Raw genomic sequence first — 18,370 nt, 5'->3', positions numbered from 1 at the left:
TTAAAACACAAGAAGTTCCACCTCAACATGAGGAAGAACATCATTCCATGGAGGTGGCAGAGCCCTAGAGCTGCCCAGGGAAGTTGTGGATTCTCCTTCCCTGGGGCCATCCCAGGCCCACCTGGACACATTCCTGTGTCACCTGCTCCAGGTGCCCCTGCCTTGACAGGGCAACGTTGGACTGGATGATCTCGAGGTCCCAGCCCTAACAGAGGTGCTCCTGTGCTGTTTCAGGATATCGGATTGATCCCATTGCCATCCCATTCCCTGGGCAGGCAGGGATTGATCCCAACGCCATCCCATTCCCTGGGCAGGCAGGGATTGATCCCAACGCCATCCCATTCCCTGGGCAGGCAGGGGTTGATCCCAACGCCATCCCATTCCCTGGACAGGCAGGGAGTGATCCCAACACCATCCCATTCCCTGGGCAGGCAGGGAGTGATCCCAACGCCATCCCATTCCCTGGGCAGGCAGGGATTGATCCCATTGCCATCCCATTCCCTGGGCAGGCAGGGATTGATCCCAACGCCATCCCATTCCCTGGGCAGGCAGGGGTTGATCCCAACGCCATCCCATTCCCTGGGCAGGCAGGGAGTGATCCCAACGCCATCCCATTCCCTGGGCAGGCAGGGAGTGATCCCAACGCCATCCCATTCCCTGGGCAGGCAGAAGAAACTGCAGCTCATTCTGAACCTTCAGTTCTGCCCCCCAGCTCGGGACAGCCGGGTGGCACAGGCTGCTGTGTGACCCGCTGCAGCACTTACCACGATAAGCCATTTACCACAAAAATAGTGGTTTATTTTTGGGTTTTTTTTCCCCCATATCCAAAGTTCGCTGTTTCCTGCGGAGTTTTCGAGGGGCGGCGGAACGGATGAGCTGCGGAACGGAAGTACCGCGGAACGGCGGTGCGCGGCGCGTGTTCCCGGGGGGGAAGCGGCGGGGCGGGCACACGGCGCGGCCAAGATGGAGGCGGTCACTGAGGGGAGCTGGGAGTCCCTGCCGGTGCCGCTGAGCGCGGGCGTGCTGCGGGCGCTGCGGGAGCTCCGCTTCCAACACATGACCCCGGTGCAGGTGAGGGGCCGCTCCCGGACGGCCCCAGCAGGGCGGGCCGGGCTGAGGGAGGACTCTGTGCCCTGGGCTGGTGATCACAGTGGGGTTGGATCAAGGGTTGGATTTGATGATCTCAGAGGTCTCTTCCAACCCACCGGAGAAGAGAAGAGCAACGAGGCTGGAGAAGGGACTGGAGCACAAGTGCTGTGGGGAGAGGCTGAGGGAGCTGGGGGTGTTCAGCCTGGAGAAGAGGAGGCTCAGAGGTGACCTCAGCACTGTCTGGAACTGCCTGAAGGGAAGTTGTGGCCAGGTGGGGGTTGGTCTCTTCTCCCAGGCACTCAGCAATAGGACAAGGGGACATGGGCTCAAGCTCTGCCAGGGGAAATTGAAGTTGGAGAGCAGAAAAAAATTCTTTCCAGAGAGAGTGCTCAGGCATTGGAATGGGCTGCCCAGAGAGGGGGTGGATTCCCCATCCCTGGAGGTTTTTAAACTGAGCTTGGCCGTGGCACTGAGTGCCATGATCTGGTAAAGAGACTGGAGCTGGAATAAGGGTAGGAGTTGATGATCTCAGAGGTCTTTTCCAACCCAATCCATTCTGTGATTCTCTGTGATGCTTCTCTCCTCTGCAGTCCGCGACCATCCCTCTCTTCATGAGCAACAAAGACGTGGCTGCAGAGGCGGTGAGTGCTTCGTTCTGGTTTGGCTCGGGAGCTGAGAGGGAAGATCTCAGGGATCTGATGCTGTTCCCTTCTCACAGGTGACAGGCAGTGGGAAAACCTTGGCGTTTGTGATTCCCATACTGGAAATTCTGCTCAGACGGGAAGAAAAGTTAAAGAAAATGCAGGTAGGGTCAAGTAATTTGGTTCTGAGTATGTTTCTATGATGTGCCAGTAAGATTTGAGGACTTGAGGAAGAGCATCCATAAGGAAATTGTGTACATGTACAGTGATTGTGCTCAGCTCTTTGGAAAAACCAAACTGTTTAAAACTTGAAAACAGGTACTGGGGTGCTTTCAGTGCACTTGGATACATCTTATCCTTTGACATGATCAAAAGAGGGGTTTGAGCTGTTAGAAGAATGTCCTAAAATACAGAATACACTGATGTACTCCAGGTGAGGCTTTGAAAGCATTTTAGCAGCCACTGGCTTTGAATACACCTTAACTGTGGAGAGAACTTACTGTTTAGTTGTTGTGTCATTTTGAGGTACTGCTCTTTGAGCAGAGGTATTTTATACATTGATACAATACCTCTTTCACAGATATTGTCTATTATTTTTTTACACATTACTGTATTTCTGTAGAAATGTCTGAACTAGGAACAAAACCATGGCTTATATTCACTTAGCTTTAAAAGAAGGATTCTCCAGTCTGTTATTTTCCATGAATTCCTGTTTCTCATGGCAGGTTGGAGCTATAATTATCACCCCAACGAGGGAACTGGCCATTCAAATCGATGAGGTGCTCTCACATTTCACAAAACACTTCCCCAGGTTCAGGTGAGTGAACTTCAGGCTTTCCATGGCCATAATTCCTTCTCTGTTCTTCTGTCATTCCTGAACCAGCCAAACTGAAAGGTGACCCAAATCTTTGTGTTTTATTTAGTCAGATTCTCCTCATTGGTGGTAGGAACCCCATGGAGGATGTTGAGAAGTTTAAGGAACGTGGGTGAGTGGATTGGTTTTTATCAGTGTCTCAGAGCTGTGGTTTTCTCCTTGTCAGGGATTTCACACCAAGGCTTTGGTGCTGAAATGTGATGGTGCTGCAAAAGTCTGTTGTGGGTGTGCTGGGAATTTGTGGGGCCTTTTCCCTGAGTAAGGAGACAGTGGGAAAGGATCTTAATGTGACATCAGCACCATTTACCTGCTGTTTGGGTGAAGAACAGAGCTGAAAACTGTCACCACTGAATATTTCATTCTCCCTGCCCATTAATTTCCTGGAATTGTTTGGTGCTGATTGTGATGATGAAGTTCTGAAGGAATCATATTTGCTTTTGCACAGAGGTATCAAATATTCCATAGCTGCTGATTATGTTCTAAACTGTTATTGCTACAAGTGAAATGTTTTCACCTGGGAGTTTTTCTCCCATCCCAGAGGGTCTGAAAGGCACTGAAATATGGATGCAGTTAGAAGGGACAAAAAGAAGTGTGTTATTGAAGGATGCAGGGCAGGTCTGTGCTGTGATTCCAGCAGATCTCCCAGATTCCTTACCTTGTAGTTACAAAATTCCTGTGTGTCTCCCTCCCAAACAGTGGGAACATCATCGTGGCCACCCCGGGGCGCCTGGAGGATTTGTTCAGGAGGAAAGCAGATGGGCTGGATCTTGCAAGTTGTGTGAAGTCTCTCGATGTGTTGGTGCTGGATGAAGCTGACAGACTCCTAGATATGGGCTTTGAAGCCAGGTATTGAAATAATAAATTCCAGTGGTTCTGAAGTTTTCAATGAGTTTAAATGATTGATGTGAATATGCATGGCCTGCAGTGACCTCCAAAGTTAGATTTGTTCTCTTTTATCTCTCTTTGCTCCATAAACTACATAAAGCAGTTGCTAAAGGGGAAGGGAATCAGAAGTGGATCCTTGATGAATATGGTGTTTAAAATTTCCTTTGTTCTGATGTATATTAACAGGGAGGTTTAGGTTTAGGTTGGATATCAGGAAGAAGTTCTTTACAGAGAGAGTAATCAGGCATTGGAATGGCCTGCCCAGAGAGGGGGTGGATTCTCCGACCCTGGAGGGTTTTAAGGTGAGACAGGACATGGCACTGAGTGTCATGATCTGGTGATCACAGTGGGGTTGGATCAAGGGTTGGATTTGATGATCTCAGAGGTCTCTTCCAACCCAACTGATTCTATGATTCTATGAACACATCTCTATTTAATGCTTGGTTAAGTATCATTACTTACACATCAGAATAGCTTAGAACACCTTAACAAATAAGCTTTGATCTCCCTTTTTCTGTCAAAGTTAATTATTTCAACAGGAGTTTGGCACATGATAATGAAACCTGCTTTGCTTGTAAAGTCCTAAAGTGCTTGTTTAATCCTTCCAGTGATTAAACCTCTTTCTGAGGGGAGCCTTGGGACAGTCATGTTTTCCATGTTCTTGCTTGCAGTTTAAATGCCATTCTGGACTTTTTGCCCAAGCAGAGGAGGACAGGTCTGTTCTCAGCAACTCAGACTCAGGAGGTGGAGAACCTGGTGAGAGCTGGACTCCGGAATCCCGTGCGGATCTCGGTGAAGGAGAAGGGAGTGGCAGCAACCAACACCCAGAAAACTCCCACCCGCCTGGAGAACTATTACATGGTGGGAGCCTGGGCTTTGAGACAGTTTCTTGTTCCCTCTCCTTTTTTTCTTGGTTCTATCAATAAGTTTTTAAGTCTTAGTATCACATTAATAGCAGAACCAGAAGTGTTTATTTTTCTTTTTTCCTCCTGCATCGTTTAGATCTGCAAAGCAGATGAAAAGTTTAATCAGTTGGTGCATTTTCTTCGTCAGCACAAGCAGGAAAAACATCTAGTCTTTTTCAGGTAATTCTGTTTTATTAAATGTCCTGTGTTGCCAAGGATACAACTTTTTCAAAGTGATTAATTTTAGGAGCTGTCTTGTGCCTGAATAGAGATTAATCATTGCTTCATGTGAGGATTGCATTGAACATTATTAAGCAAAACATAAATTTTATATGCATTTTTAAAGGAAGACATTATAGATGATCATATATTATTTACAAAAATTATATGCATATTTTATATAAAAATAGTCAATAGTGTATATTTTTTAAATATTTAAGACCACTCAAGCTTGATTGAGAGAAACCACATAAAAATGCAGCATAATCTTTTGGGTTTGGGCCTGTCTTTGTCACTACAGCACATGTGCCTGTGTGGAATACTATGGGAAGGCTTTGGAATCCTTGATCAAACAAGTGACAATAATGAGCATTCACGGGAAAATGAAGCACAAGCGCAACAAGATTTTTACTGAGTTCCGGAAGCTCCCAGGGTAAGAACATGGAATGGGCTAAACCAGCCAGGAGTCAGGATAGGGAGGGGTATTTTGGTGATTTTGTCTGGTTTTTCTCCTGTTACCTGAGCAGGAAGAACAGCTGAGGGGGAGGAGGGTGCTACAGGTTCTGAGTGTATTTATAGTGTCACAGATTGGTAATCAGAGCAGAAACCCAGGATATTATTTTAGTAGAATTTGAACAAGGATATGGCAACACAAGGCTGTGACTTATCTGCAGAAAAGTGTTCTTTTCCAGGTTTGCAGGGTGTTAGGAGACTCTGGCCTCATTAGCTGTCATTATTTATTGTGTGGGATCTGAGCTTTGGCATTTATATTATGAGAAAAATAATGACCAGCAGATTGAAAGAACAGCTGTTTAAAAGAACACCATGGCAATTTTGCCATGTTAAATTTGTCACTCTGAAATCTTTTATTAAAACATTTATAATAGTACATTTAGCTGTGGTGGATGCAATGCTGATTTAAAACCTGAATTTGTAATAGGGAGTTGATTTTCCTTAGAAATGTAATACAAATCACAGTAATTTTCATAACATTGAGTGTTACTTGGTGAAAGCTGCCATTACCTTATTTTCTCTCTTATAAGCCCCCAAATGCTTATAATGTTCTGTTCCCACTGCCCAGTGGAGATGCAGAACCCACAGCTGGGTGGGCTGGCTTTCTTCAAAGGACATTTTAATGAAAATACCCTTTCTCCTTCCCAGGGGCATTTTGGTGTGCACAGATGTCATGGCCCGTGGCATTGACATTCCAGAAGTGCACTGGGTGTTGCAGTACGACCCACCCAGCAGTGCAAGGTACAACTCCAGGCCTTAACAACCTTTTCTATCCATGGGATCATATCACTGTGCTGTTCAGATATAAACTGGGAACCAAAACTGCTAAAAACACATTTAACCCTTGCCTGGAAATTGATCTGAGAACACAAAAATCTTTTCCTTGTTCCTGCACAAAATAGTGCAGGAACAAGGGAGGCTGATACATTGCAGTGTTTGCTGTAACTGCTGTAGATTGCAATGACTTTGTGCTGTGTGTGTGTGTAAGAGGGGTGGTCACCACTTAGATCTGTGTGGAGAGATGATTGGGGTGAGAATATCAGAAATAGTGAGAGGTGACATGCTGGGGTGAAGGAGAACAGGGAATGGAGACAGAGCCCTTCAAGGACTTGATGATCTTGGACGTCTTTTCCAATCCAATCGATTCTATGATTCTAAGGAATGGCACATTGAAAGCTCAGGAGCTTTTCCATGTGTTTTAACTTTTGCTGTCATAATTCTTCCTACAACTTGCTTAAGCTTCACCCCCAAAACAGATACCCCTTGCTTTAGCCTAACAGCTGTGTGGGACTGCCACCCTTGTGTGACACTGCATTTTACTAATTCCTGTTGCTTTAGTTCAAAAGCACGTAACACCATCCCTTCCATTCCACAAGATTTGCCCTTTTTGCTGCCTGTCAACACTTCAGAGTCAGACTGACCCTCTTGTTGGGTGGTTCCAGTGCCTTCGTGCATCGCTGCGGTCGGACCGCGCGGATCGGCAACGTCGGCAGCGCACTCGTCTTTCTGCTTCCCATGGAAGAATCTTATGTTAACTTTCTCTCAATCAACCAAAAGGTTAGTGGAATTTTCTTCTGCCACCCAAGCAGGAAAGAGCAAGGGGACAGGACCATTGGAGCTTTGGAACCAGAATTTGTAGAATTTAAGGTCATACACGTGGGTAATGTTTTAGCAGGGGGGCAGAACTTCACAAAGGCAAGAGCTGCTTGTTAATCCCCAAACGGAAATCTATTAGAACATCATTGCTCCCTGCGGAGTTTGGAAGAGGAACATGTGGTGCAGTGAGTAAAGAAAGGCTTTTTGTCCCTAAAGGTGTAAATTGGGCATTTCCAGAAGGGCAGTGCTGGCTCACACTGCTGCCCCAGCCCTGCCAGCACCTGCTGACACACTGCACCCTCTGTGCTGTTTAACTCTGTAATTTCCCATGCCAGCTCCTGCATTTGTAGGATTAATTATATAAATTCTCTGGAGACCTGGTAATGAGATCAAAGCTTGACAAGGCACAGGATGATGTTGCCTCCCTGGGACTGCAGTGTGGGAACTCCTCTGCTGGGCCAGGACAGCTGCTGTGTGGGCTGGTGTGTTGGAATGACCAGGGGGAAGGAGCTCAAAGCTCACTGAGGATTAACTGGACAAGCAGTGCATGTTTGAGGTTTCACAGTGCATTTTATATCAGTCACTTGAAGTTTTTCCTTTGGTTGTGTTGTTGTTTTCTGGTTCTCAGTGTCCCATGCAGGAAATGAAACCACAGACAAATGTCTTGGATCTTCTTCCCAAACTGAAGTCCATGGCCCTGGCGGACAGGGCGGTGTTTGAGAAGGGCATGAAAGCCTTTGTGTCCTATGTCCAGGCTTATGCCAAGCACGAGTGTAATTTGATCTTCCGAATAAAAGGTAATTCCCAGCAGGAATCCTGCTGTTCTTTTCAGAAGACAGGATTTGGTTTGTGAAAAATCCCCACTGTTACTGTCCCTAAGTTTTAACTGATTCTTGATCTCAAATTCACTTTCTGCAGAGTCAGATTTTGACTACTATTTTTTTCAAGGAACTTCTTTCAAGAGAAAATATTTATGGAGTTTGACCAAACTGATATAATAATAAATAAAAATGACTTAGTATCACTGCTAGTATTAAGTATAAAATGTAAACAATACACTAAAATAATGTTGGGCTTTTTTTCTTTCTCATTCAAATTAACTTTTTATCCAGCAGGAAACTGACTTTATAATCTTTGTTTCAACAGATCTGGATTTTGCCAGTCTTGCCAGAGGTTTTGCATTGTTAAAAATGCCCAAGATGCCTGAACTAAGAGGAAAATGTTTCCCAGACTTTACTCCAGTCACTGTTAATACAGACTCCATTTCTTTTAAAGATAAAAATAGAGAAAAGCAGAGACAAAAGAAATTAGAACAACAAAGAAAAGAAAGAGAAGAAAATGAAGGGAAAAAGAAATTCATAAAGAACAAAGCCTGGTCAAAGCAGAAAGCCAAGAGGGAGAAGAAAAAGAAAGTAACAGCTAAAAGGAAGCGTGAAGAGGTAACTGTGTCCATTCTGTTAAACTCCAGTGATTATTCTGTTGTTGCAAATGGCACAGAGCCCTGGGATTTTGTTGTGGTGGAACTCATGGCTGTAAAGTAACTTTTTAGGACCTTGACAGTCAAATCTCAACAAAAATTATTACAGAGAAGCTTTTTAAAGCCAGACACTGACACAACCTCTCTGCACTGATGCTGGTCAACAATAGGATTTTTATTTCTCAGGGTCCTGGAGTGTGGACTGATGGTGCACAGTGCTTGATTTTTCCTTGCTTTTGTCAATTTTCAACAAGTGTAGCTAAAGAGTTTCCTGGGCAGGAATTGAGTATTATTTCCTGCTTGGATACTCCTGGCAAAACCCAAGTTGTAACCTCTCCTGTTCAGCTGTATAGAATGAAAACTTTCTGGCATTGTGTTTAATTTGTTGTTTTCAACTGCCAACAGGGCTCTGATATGGAAGATGAGGATATGGAAGAGCTGCTGAATGACACAAGACTCTTGAAAAGACTAAAAAAAGGAAAAATTAGTGAAGAAGAGTTTGAGAAGAAACTAACAGGCAGCCAGAGTAGACTCAAAGCAGAAACTGTTGCTGACATAGAGTCTGAAGACTGACAGTTATTCTTTTACATTAAAATACTGCTTATTTCAATAAATCTGGATTTTTATAAAAATGATACAGAGAACAGAATTGATCCAATTTCTTCATGGAGAGACCTGACATCTATCAAGACACACAAACCAGCCTGCAGTTGTTGAGAACAAAGCTAAAAGCACTGCTCTGGTGTGGCAGGAGCTGCAATTCCCATCAGCAGCTTTGTGCATGTTTTAATTTTGGGTTTTTTTCAGGTACATCCCACAGATCAGTAAGTAACAGCACATCTCAGAATGAGTCTGAACACACCATAAGGTATTTTAATTTACAGTACCAAAATACTCCACCTATCTTTAAAATAATTTACTCTAGGTCTTTAGAAGCTGTAGTAACTTTTGGAATTTTGTCAAGAGTGGTCCATAATTACATTAATCCTTATGATGTCGTTTCCTTGCCATGTTCCTATAACTTGTATCATCTTCCAAGTCTTTACAACCCTGATAGTCACTGAAGATGATGCATCCTGTGTGTTACAGGTAGAGTTTAATGAGTTCATCACTGACAGCTGATGGAGTCAACACCCCCAGGTCTGTGAACAGCAAAGTGATGAGTGAAGGGGATGTGTAGTCAATCCAGGGATGCTCCTCTGTGAGGTTCTGACTTGTTTTCAGAGTGTCTGCTTTGTACTAGAAGGAAACAGAGACCATTGGTTATTACACAACTGCAAGTTAAACCCTCTGGGGAAGAGTGGCACTTTAATCTTGAGCAGATGTTTGTGGGAAAACTGAAGGAAGTGAAGTGCACAGACTGGTGCCACTTTGGTCTCAGCTGTTTTATCTTGTGTAAAAAGTACAATTCCCAGTTCTAAAGGGTATTGGTTTAACTGTTACTTACCCTCAGCTGCTCCTGCACCCCAAAGGAACTGCTTTAGGAACTAAAGATTAGTATTAAGACAAATTATGGCTGTTTGGCACGTGACTGTACAAGGGAGCAACTCCATGACATGCCACAGAGATCCAGATAAATGTGCTTAGGGGGAATTTTTTCACAGACATGTAAGTGTTCACCTTGGCTGGGTAAGGTGGAATTAGAATTTCTCTTACCTTAAACCTGTCAGGGACATCCTGCTGATTCAGAGGGAAAAGTCTTACAAACTTGAAACTTTCTGCTACCACATAAAATGGCTTATTCTGGGCTTTGGCACACACAGCAATTTGATTAGTGCCAATCTGTGGGGAGAGATGGAAAACAACACGGCAGACTCAGTGCAGGCATGATGTAATATTGCCCAGCTTCCAACAACACAGAGACATTTGCTAGAAAGCAGCCAAATAGAAGAGGCTTCAAAAAGCCTTAAAATCCTCAAAGAAAGTTCATAGAGTGATTGAAGAAACTTGGGATTACCTTGTTGATAATGCCTCCACTTTCAACCACACCTTCAGCACCAACCAACACCAGGTCCACTTTCTCCATAATGTAGCTGTTCAAAGGGGTTAAAAAAATCCAAGTTTTATTGGGTAATATGGAAAATTATTTGCTGAACAGAACAGAAATGAGCAGTCCATGCAGACTTTCACTTTCCCGCACTAGTTTCATCTGCCTCTTGTATGTCCCTGAGCTGCTACATTCAAGGTGCCTTGGAGGGCTTGGGCATTTTGAACTTACCGAGGTTCAGATTTATTATAGTTCTTTCTTTTCTCACGTTTTGGGCTTGTACTAAGCAGTGGTAATTTAGCAAACACCTTAAAACCCCCTAAATTATAACACTTATGCAAATTAAGAATAAAGTAGCCTCTGTGTAGCATCTCAGTTCTTTTTACAGATCTGAGTTCTACAATTATGTCTGACTCATCCTTTCATTCTAACATGCAAAATCAAATACATGTCTTGTACCAGACACACTCTGCTAATTGTGCACCTAAAGGTGTAACTTGTTTAGCCTGTTTGATGGCTTTGACAAACTAAGTAATAACCTCTGCAGTTTGAACAAGCTGCCAGAAAACTGAGGTGCAACACTGTCAAAATAAAATTGTGATGAAAAATATTGAGATTCATGATCAGACTCACCCAACTGCAGCATCCAAGATCACAGTCACAGGAATGTTCAGCTTCCTCAGGGCTTTTGCCATTTTCTGCCTATTAAAGAAAACATGTTAGAACCCTAAAAATCTTTTAAGACAATGATAGAAAAATATTGTCTGAAAGACTGAAAGACATGACTGTCAGTGCTCTGTTTCTTGTAGAATAGAAAATAAGTTACTGTACAGAAATGGAAGGAATTGTTAACATGATGCAGCATTTACTCCTTCACTTATGCAACAAAATGTGCTCTGAAGCATCTTCAAATGACATTGTTAGCTCTACATTCTACTTTGCTATGATTAGAATAATCCTGATTATTTTACCCTACTTTTGAAGGAGACAACTAGAAATCAGTTGTCTCCCATCTCCCAAGGGGAAAGCAAGTTGCCTGACACTGACGGAAAGTTTGTAAACCTTTGAGAAAAACCTGGATAACACTAATTAGGATATTTAGTAGGGGAAGTTAATTACCAATTTTGTTCTTTTTTTTTCACTTGTCCAGACTAACATGATATGAGTGACAGCTGCCATTTAAAATGCTGCAGCCAAGCCTGGGAGATTTTCTTAGGGCATGACAGGTTTGATGGTAACTTTAACTTACCCTGTTAATCTAGATAAAAACCAAATTAACAAGTACTTGCCCTGCTTGATCTGGCTGTGATTCAGTAACATAAACACTGAATCTTTTCTTTGCCTCCACAGCTGCTTCCAACACCCTGAGGACCACCCTGGAGTAGGCATGTGTCAGGATTCGCTGCCAGAACAGAAAAAAGTCAGAATATCCTTTTTGCTGAGCTTTGGGAAACCTTGACTTGCTGATGGTGCCATGGCTTGTCATGCAGGATAATGCAGGAGGCACCATCAGACTGTGGTGGAGAGAAATAAACTGGACTCCCCTCCCTCCTGTACCTCCCTCAGCGCAGCAGGACAGGAGTGACCCCGCCAGGCCTACTCACAGCACCATCTCTGATGAACGGGTGGCACAGCTTGGCGATTTTGTTCCGAGAGAGAGAGACTTTCCTCAGGAAGATCTCCCCGCGCTCGATCATGATTTCCTTGCACTTGGAGTAGTCCTGGAACACAGGGGATGGCGGGTGAGGCGGGAGGGCCCCGCGGCGCGGCGGGGCCGGGCGGGGCGGCCCGTACCGAGTACTCGAGCGAGGTGAGGCTGATGAAGCGCAGGAACAGCTCCCCGCCGGACGACACGGCCACCGAGGAGTCCACCCGCGACAGCGTGTCGATGGCGTCCCGCAGGCTGTTCCGCAGGCCCTGGATGGTCTCCCCTGGGGACAGGCAGAGCCGCGGGGTCAGCGCCGGGCCCTGGGGACACCTGCCCGGGGCTGAGCGCGGGGGGCCCGGGCCCACCTCGGTCCTGCTTGAGGAAGCCCAGCAAGGCGCGGATGGCGGCCACGGCCGAGGCGACATCGGGGTCGTCCCTCAGCTGCGCCCGGAACGTCTCGATCAGCGCTGAAAGACAACGGGGCGTGTCAGGCCGGCCCGGCCCGGCGCTGCCCTCCATCCCTGGTACTGTCCGTGCCCATCGCTCCCCCATCGCCGGTACCGTCCGTGCCCATCGCCTCCATCCCCGGTACCCTCTATGCCCGTGGTCCCCCATCCCCGGTACTGTCTGTGCCCGTGGCCCCCCATCCCCGGTACCGTCCGTGCCCATAGCTCCCCCATCCCGGGTACCGTCCGTGCTCATCTCCCCGCTCCGCCCGCCGCGCCGGGGCGTGGGCACGGCCAGGCCCGGAGCGCGCCAGGATGACGGCGCGCCGGGACGGGACGTCATCAGCGGCCGCCGCGAGCAGCTGGTGCCCCCGGCTGCGGCGATGAGCGCGGGTGGGACACCGTGGATGGGGTCTGGGGGCACCGCGGTGGGGTTTGGGAGTATCGAGGTGGGGTTTGGGGACACCGCGGTGGAACTGGGGAGGTGCCGCCGTGGATTCGGGGGCACCGCGGTGGATTTGGAGGTATCGAAGTGGGGCTTGGGGGCACCGCCGTGGGGTTTGGGACACCGCGGTGGGTTCGGGGGCACCGCAGTGGCTTCGGGTTCCTTGTGCGAGGCAGAGGCCGGAGGGAGCCCTCGGTCTCTCTGTATCGCTGCTCTGCTGCCCGCACTGGGCTGCCCTGCCGGGCCCGAGTGACGGTCCCGTGTTGGTCCTTTTGCAGAGGACGAGCTGAGCCTGCTGGTCATCATCGTCGACACCAACCCCATCTGGTGGGGGAAGCGGGCGCTGGCAGAGGCGGAGGTACGGCCCTGGCACTGCCCGTGGCTATTGCCGAGTGTAATTTTCTTTAAATGTTAGTGAGTAGGCAACAGACAGGATTAGTTTTGACTTCTGAACTATCCTAAATTTGTCTGCTGGTATAATGGATATCAGAATGCTCCTTTTTTTTCCCTAAATGCCTCCTATTAAGAAAGGAAGCTTCTTTTGCATCTTCAATTTTTTTAAAATACAGTTATTTCACAGATTTCTTCTGAGGTGTTTCTCTGTAACTGTTACTGTTACCTGCTATTCTCTTTTTTCCACCAGTTCACCCTGTCAAAGTGCATCGATGCTGTGATGGTACTGGGAAATTCCCACTTGTTCATGAATCGCACCAACAAACTGGCTGTGATAGCAAGTCACACACAGGAAAGGTAGAGCTGCTTCTTAACAGTGTAAAGGTTTCAAGTTTTTTGTATCTGTCTCCTGATTTTATTGTTGTGTTGAAGTGTATAGTTGAAACCAAGTTAAGCTGTGTAACATATCACTGTCTTAAAGAAATTAACCATAAAAGAGAAGGAAAGAAATTATCTTAGTGCATTGCAAAGCAACAAAAACCTCATAAGGCAGAAAGGACATTTAAATAGACTTAGAAATATGCAGAGAGAAAATATGAATACTTTGCTTTTCCTCTGTTTCAGCCGTTTCCTTTACCCTGGGAAGCGTTGGGCTTCCATAGATCCCTTCGGAGATGGAGGCAGTTCCATGGAATCTAATTGTTCAGGCAGCAAGGATGGAAAATATGAATTATTGACAGCAATAAATGATGCAATTGCAGAAGAGATTAAAGACCTCATGACCAAAAGTAAGGAGAAGAAAATTCTAGGCTTAATATGCAGACATGGAATATACTTGGACTCTTGAAGAGTTGTAGGAATTTCCTCTATTTTCATCATGTGAATTGTAATAAATTTAAAGTAGATGAATTTATTATGCTTGACTCTTCAGGCCCCTGCATTAATACTATTTGCCAAAGATAAAACTTGGACTATTTGGTATGGGCAGTTTCAACAACTGTTTTATATGTAAGAGTAACTTTTGCAACTTTTCTTGTGTTGCAGCTGACATGAAGGGCCAGCAGACAGAAACACTCTTAGCAGGATCACTTGCTAAAGCACTTTGTTGTATCCTTTCGGTCACAGAATCATCCAAAGCCTTTATGTGCTTTTGAGACCGTTTCTTACAATAGTAATTAAGTTTTACTATTCCTTTTCTCTTGTAATATTCAAAACTGAAACGTTTGCCTAATAACTGTGGGTTGTGCTTTTTAAGTGTGTGTTGGCCAAGGTGGTGAGTATGTGGTGTGGAACCTGGAGTTATTTCCAAGAATGGAATGTAGATTCCTTAATGTCAGCTAATGTAGACATCAACAAGATGAGCAAAGAGGTAAAAGGTAACACCTCCTCTCCTGTTTGCAGCACTTGAATAAATATTTGCACCTGAATAACAGACACAAATGCCTATGCACACACATGTGTTTTTGACATACTCCTATTTCCAAAATTGGCACTAATAGTAGTGGTTTATTCTGATCATTTGAGGTTGCCCAGTTTAAACTAGGTCTGTGTGATGATCAGAAGTAGAGGACTTGATTAATAGTCCACGTTCTTATGCACATTTTCTGTTGTGTGCAAGTAAAACTGTAACTGGAATCTCCTTAGAGGTCAAGAGGAATTAGTCCACAGATAGTTGTCACTGGGACTGGGCAACAGTTTGATGTAGATATTTGATCTGACCTGTCAGATCTAACAGGCAAGAGGCTCGATATCTAACTGAGGTTACAGAATTAGAACTGCAAACTATGGTGATACAAACAATGTGCTGATTCATTTCTCTTTAATACTTAGCCAACCAGGAAATCAAGTCAAGGATTTTGGTAAGAACTTTTGCTCTTGTTTTTCTTTTAGTCTTCAAATCCGCTGAGATATGTAGGCTGACAAGTTTGAGTTGTTTTGTTTAGGTCATAAAAGCTGCAGAAGACAGCACGTTGCAATATATGAATTTCATGAACGTGATCTTTGCAGCACAGAAACAGGTGAAACTGGCTTTTTTCTTAATTTATATTATCTTTTATTAAAGTGCAAAGATGACAAATTCATTAATTTCTGTTATGATTACATTCTGATCAAGTGAAAGAGCTTTCCTATGGCTTTGGTGGCTCTGCATCTGCAAAAGCAGATGCATTTCTATGTGGGGGGCATGTATGGGGGGAAAAAAGTCATGTTGGGAACTCTGAGGGGGCTACTTTGGTCCTGGCTGAATTTGGTTTTCATGCCTTTCCTTTCTTCCCTTGCAGAGTATTTTGATTGATGGCTGTGTCCTGGACACTGACTCAGGTCTTCTACAACAGGTACAGACTTCCTGTTGTTGTTTATATTAATTCATAGATACTTGATGCCAGATAATTCAACATGTTCTGCTCTTTTCTTTCCATTAATGAAGAGTGGGTGTATGTTCAGTGGATCTGACAGTTCTGATGTTCAGACCTTGTGCAGTGCATGGATATTTTAAATACCCTGCCAGTGTCATAAAACAACAACCTGAGCATTCTCTCTGCTTTGCAGGCCTGTGACATTACAGGTGGCATCTATTTGAAAGTGCCCCACATGCCCTCCCTCCTGCAGTATTTGTTGGTAAGTCATTTGAAAAACACTGGAGGGTTTTTCCTGTGAAGTATCACTGGTGAGGTGATACAGCAGAACCAGTCCAATTCACAAGGTGTTTTTCTCTCTCCATGCAGTGGGTGTTTCTCCCTGACCAAGAGCAGAGGGCACAGCTGGTCCTTCCACCTCCTGTTCACGTTGACTACAGAGCTGCGTGTTTCTGTCATCGGAACCTCATTGAAATTGGTTACGTGTGCTCTGTGTGCTTGTCAAGTAAGTTTATAAATATTTAAGAACCTGATTTCTTACATTCAAATGACCTATTTTAGTGAAAACCAATTTTTTTCTTTTCCAGTATTCTGCAACTTCAGTCCTATTTGCAGTACCTGCGAGTAAGTGTTTATTCTTTGTATGTCAGGGCTGGGTGTGGAAATACGTTCAGTGTATTTGACAGTTCCTTTTTTATGTCTTTTTTTCCAGGACTGCTTTCAAAATATCATTGCCACCTGTCATGAAAGCGAAAAAGAAGAAATTAAAGGTAGCTGTGTGACAACACAATGTAAATACATCATTACCTCCTCCAGTAATTCCATGAAATGGAACCAACTCGACAAATTGCTGGCACTTTTTATTGGATATGAAAGAAAACTGTATGAAGTGCTATAACTTTTTTCTTAGGGGATAAATATTTAAGTGGTATGTCTTCTATGCAGCCCTTTAAGTAACAAATCACTGTATTTCCATATAACCTGTGCTGTTGTACATCCTAATTCTGAACTGTACGAGGAATCAAAAGTTACAGCCTGTGAAGTTGAAGGTGTTCTGGCCACTGCAAAGTTTCTATTTTCAAAGACAAGAAAGCTTTGTCTTGGTTTTGTTGGTGTAAAGTTAAGAATGACCATTTCTAGTGTGTAGGATCAGAACTGTGGGTTATGCTGTTCAGGGACTTCAGCTTCTTGCTGGCAATTTTTGGACTGAAACAGCATCAGTTTCAAAATAAATGAGCCAACATTTTCAAGATGGTTTGGAAGCCACTTGAATAAAAAGGTGCTAATTGCCCTACGTGTGCACTCACATGTATTCATATTCCTCTGTATTGTCCTTGTGGTACTTCTTTCTCAATTTGATATCTCCTCATTTGTAAATAAAAAGGCCTCCCTTTGTTTAAAATAACATCAATAAATGCAGACTTAACTGCTAAGTCTTTCAGATTTTAGATTGAAATTGGAAAACAAAAGATGTAGTTATAATATGACAGCAGGCACACTTTTTTCAGTGTGTGTGGGTTTACATCTGGCCTTTGACAAGAGCAAAGACTTTTGAATTGGTGAATTTTATGGCAGGACAACAGCTAAACAGTCTCCCCCTCAGAAAAGTAACTACAGTTTGGAGGTTTATCCTGTTTTAGTAACTGCATTTTTCATGAAAGGAATACAGAGAGGAATTGTTTTCTACATGGAAAAGGACTAATTTTTTTCTTCTCAATGTTGATACAGGAATTTGTCATGTCTTGATACTCCCATCAGGTTTTGTCACTGTAACAGCTTTAGTGCCAGTTTTATCCAGGCTTGCCAGAGTACAAAGTGAGCTTTTGTGATTGCCAAAAGCAATTTTGTGGGGGGGCTGTATTTATAATTTACTTTGTATAAAACTTTTATAATAAAACCTGGTTTTTTTCAACTGTGGCCAGATACTGCTTTAATAGGATATTTCAGGGTGAGCTACACGATTTTCTTGGCAGTTCTGTTGTGTAACAGTGTGATGTGGCTCTGGGTGAGGTGCCTGAGGGAGGATGAGCCCTGTGGAGCAGGAAGGGCAGGGACAGACGTGTGGGATGTCACTGCTGATCCCACTGTGGGCTCTGAGCTCCTCAGTGGTGCATCTGGGTCTGCAAAAATTGGATTTGTTACCTGGTTGTTCAACAAGCCCAGTAATGACACACTCAGAGAGACATTGATTATTTACTTCAGAGTTGCACAAGCCTACAGGCTCAGTGCCATTCCACAAGTCAAGCACATCCACTATCAAAACTTTTCACTATTTATACATTTTAACAAACAGGAATCAGTGTTCAGTGGCTGCAAGTTAATAGTTCTGTTCTGTCTTCTAATGGTTAATGATTCTCATGGTTCTCATGCCAATCAGTGCCCTGCTGAGTCTTTCTCTTCCTTCTTCCCGGGCTTTGTCAACCTCCCCCTAGGTCTGAGATCACTGACACAAATCAAACTCTAAACTTTAACAAGACAAATCTAACAAATGACTTGTTTCTCTAATACATGGACATCACATAGAGCTTGCTTGTTTCAGGGGTTAAATCTCTCTTCTTGCCCATTAGACTTGGAAAGCATATAAACACCAAAGAACATGATAATTTTTGTATAGTCCTCACTGTTTGGCGGCTCAGCCTCTGCCATCTTTTCCCGGGCCGCCTTTCGTGAGGCAGCGGCGCTTCCCGCCTTTTCCCTGAAGGGGCGGCCGTTCCCGCCCTCCCCGTTGCCATGGCGACTCCCGCCCTCCCCGTTGCCATGGCGGTCCCCGCCCTCTCTGTTGCCATGGCGACTCCCGCCCCTCTCTGTTGCCAGGGCGATCCCCCCCCGCCCTCCTCCTTGCCATGGCGACCACGCACCTCCCCGTTGCCATGGCGATCCCCGCCCTCCCCGTTGCCA

The 18,370-nt window shown here is 44.7% G+C and overlaps 3 protein-coding genes across 7 annotated transcripts; 2 read left to right on the top strand and 1 right to left on the bottom strand.

Annotated features, from left to right (window-relative positions):
• Positions 1 to 951: 951 nt before the first annotated feature.
• Positions 952 to 8,834, top strand: DDX55 (DEAD-box helicase 55). 3 transcript variants are annotated; one of them, XM_071572137.1, is made up of 14 exons: positions 952 to 1,071; positions 1,680 to 1,730; positions 1,808 to 1,894; positions 2,456 to 2,547; positions 2,654 to 2,716; positions 3,301 to 3,450; positions 4,161 to 4,350; positions 4,492 to 4,574; positions 4,915 to 5,046; positions 5,775 to 5,867; positions 6,569 to 6,683; positions 7,351 to 7,519; positions 7,869 to 8,161; positions 8,605 to 8,834. In XM_071572137.1, the coding sequence occupies exons 1-14, from the start codon at positions 964 to 966 to the stop codon at positions 8,770 to 8,772; spliced, it is 1,794 nt and encodes a 597-aa protein (XP_071428238.1). In that variant the 5' UTR covers positions 952 to 963; the 3' UTR covers positions 8,773 to 8,834. The 3 variants fall into 3 exon arrangements, with proteins under 3 accessions (XP_071428238.1, XP_071428239.1, XP_071428237.1); XM_071572138.1 differs by having other exon boundaries at positions 6,503 to 6,683; positions 7,998 to 8,161; XM_071572136.1 differs by having other exon boundaries at positions 6,503 to 6,683.
• A 212-nt stretch (positions 8,835 to 9,046) lies between these two features.
• EIF2B1 (eukaryotic translation initiation factor 2B subunit alpha) lies at positions 9,047 to 12,594 on the bottom strand. Of its 3 annotated transcripts, none has more exons than XM_071572140.1 (9): positions 12,524 to 12,594; positions 12,200 to 12,301; positions 11,981 to 12,117; positions 11,791 to 11,907; positions 11,472 to 11,588; positions 10,820 to 10,884; positions 10,157 to 10,232; positions 9,856 to 9,981; positions 9,047 to 9,438 (listed from the first exon to the last, which is right to left on the bottom strand). In XM_071572140.1, exons 1-9 carry the CDS (start codon positions 12,534 to 12,536, stop codon positions 9,283 to 9,285), a joined length of 909 nt encoding a protein of 302 aa, XP_071428241.1. In that variant the 5' UTR covers positions 12,537 to 12,594; the 3' UTR covers positions 9,047 to 9,282. The 3 variants fall into 3 exon arrangements, with proteins under 3 accessions (XP_071428241.1, XP_071428240.1, XP_071428242.1); XM_071572139.1 differs by having other exon boundaries at positions 12,491 to 12,561; XM_071572141.1 differs by having other exon boundaries at positions 12,500 to 12,535.
• A 33-nt stretch (positions 12,595 to 12,627) lies between these two features.
• GTF2H3 (general transcription factor IIH subunit 3) lies at positions 12,628 to 17,384 on the top strand. Its single transcript, XM_071571927.1, has 13 exons — positions 12,628 to 12,673; positions 13,004 to 13,083; positions 13,369 to 13,475; positions 13,743 to 13,906; positions 14,163 to 14,225; positions 14,465 to 14,494; positions 14,949 to 14,977; positions 15,062 to 15,136; positions 15,398 to 15,451; positions 15,666 to 15,734; positions 15,842 to 15,977; positions 16,060 to 16,096; positions 16,185 to 17,384. The coding sequence occupies exons 1-13, from the start codon at positions 12,664 to 12,666 to the stop codon at positions 16,252 to 16,254; spliced, it is 924 nt and encodes a 307-aa protein (XP_071428028.1). The 5' UTR covers positions 12,628 to 12,663; the 3' UTR covers positions 16,255 to 17,384.
• Positions 17,385 to 18,370: the final 986 nt, after the last annotated feature.

Source organism: Pithys albifrons, chromosome 17 (assembly GCF_047495875.1).
Source record: "Pithys albifrons albifrons isolate INPA30051 chromosome 17, PitAlb_v1, whole genome shotgun sequence".
Lineage (NCBI taxonomy): Eukaryota > Metazoa > Chordata > Aves > Passeriformes > Thamnophilidae > Pithys > Pithys albifrons.
Note: the sequence above shows the minus strand (reverse complement) of the source record. Positions and strands in the feature narration are given on the sequence as shown.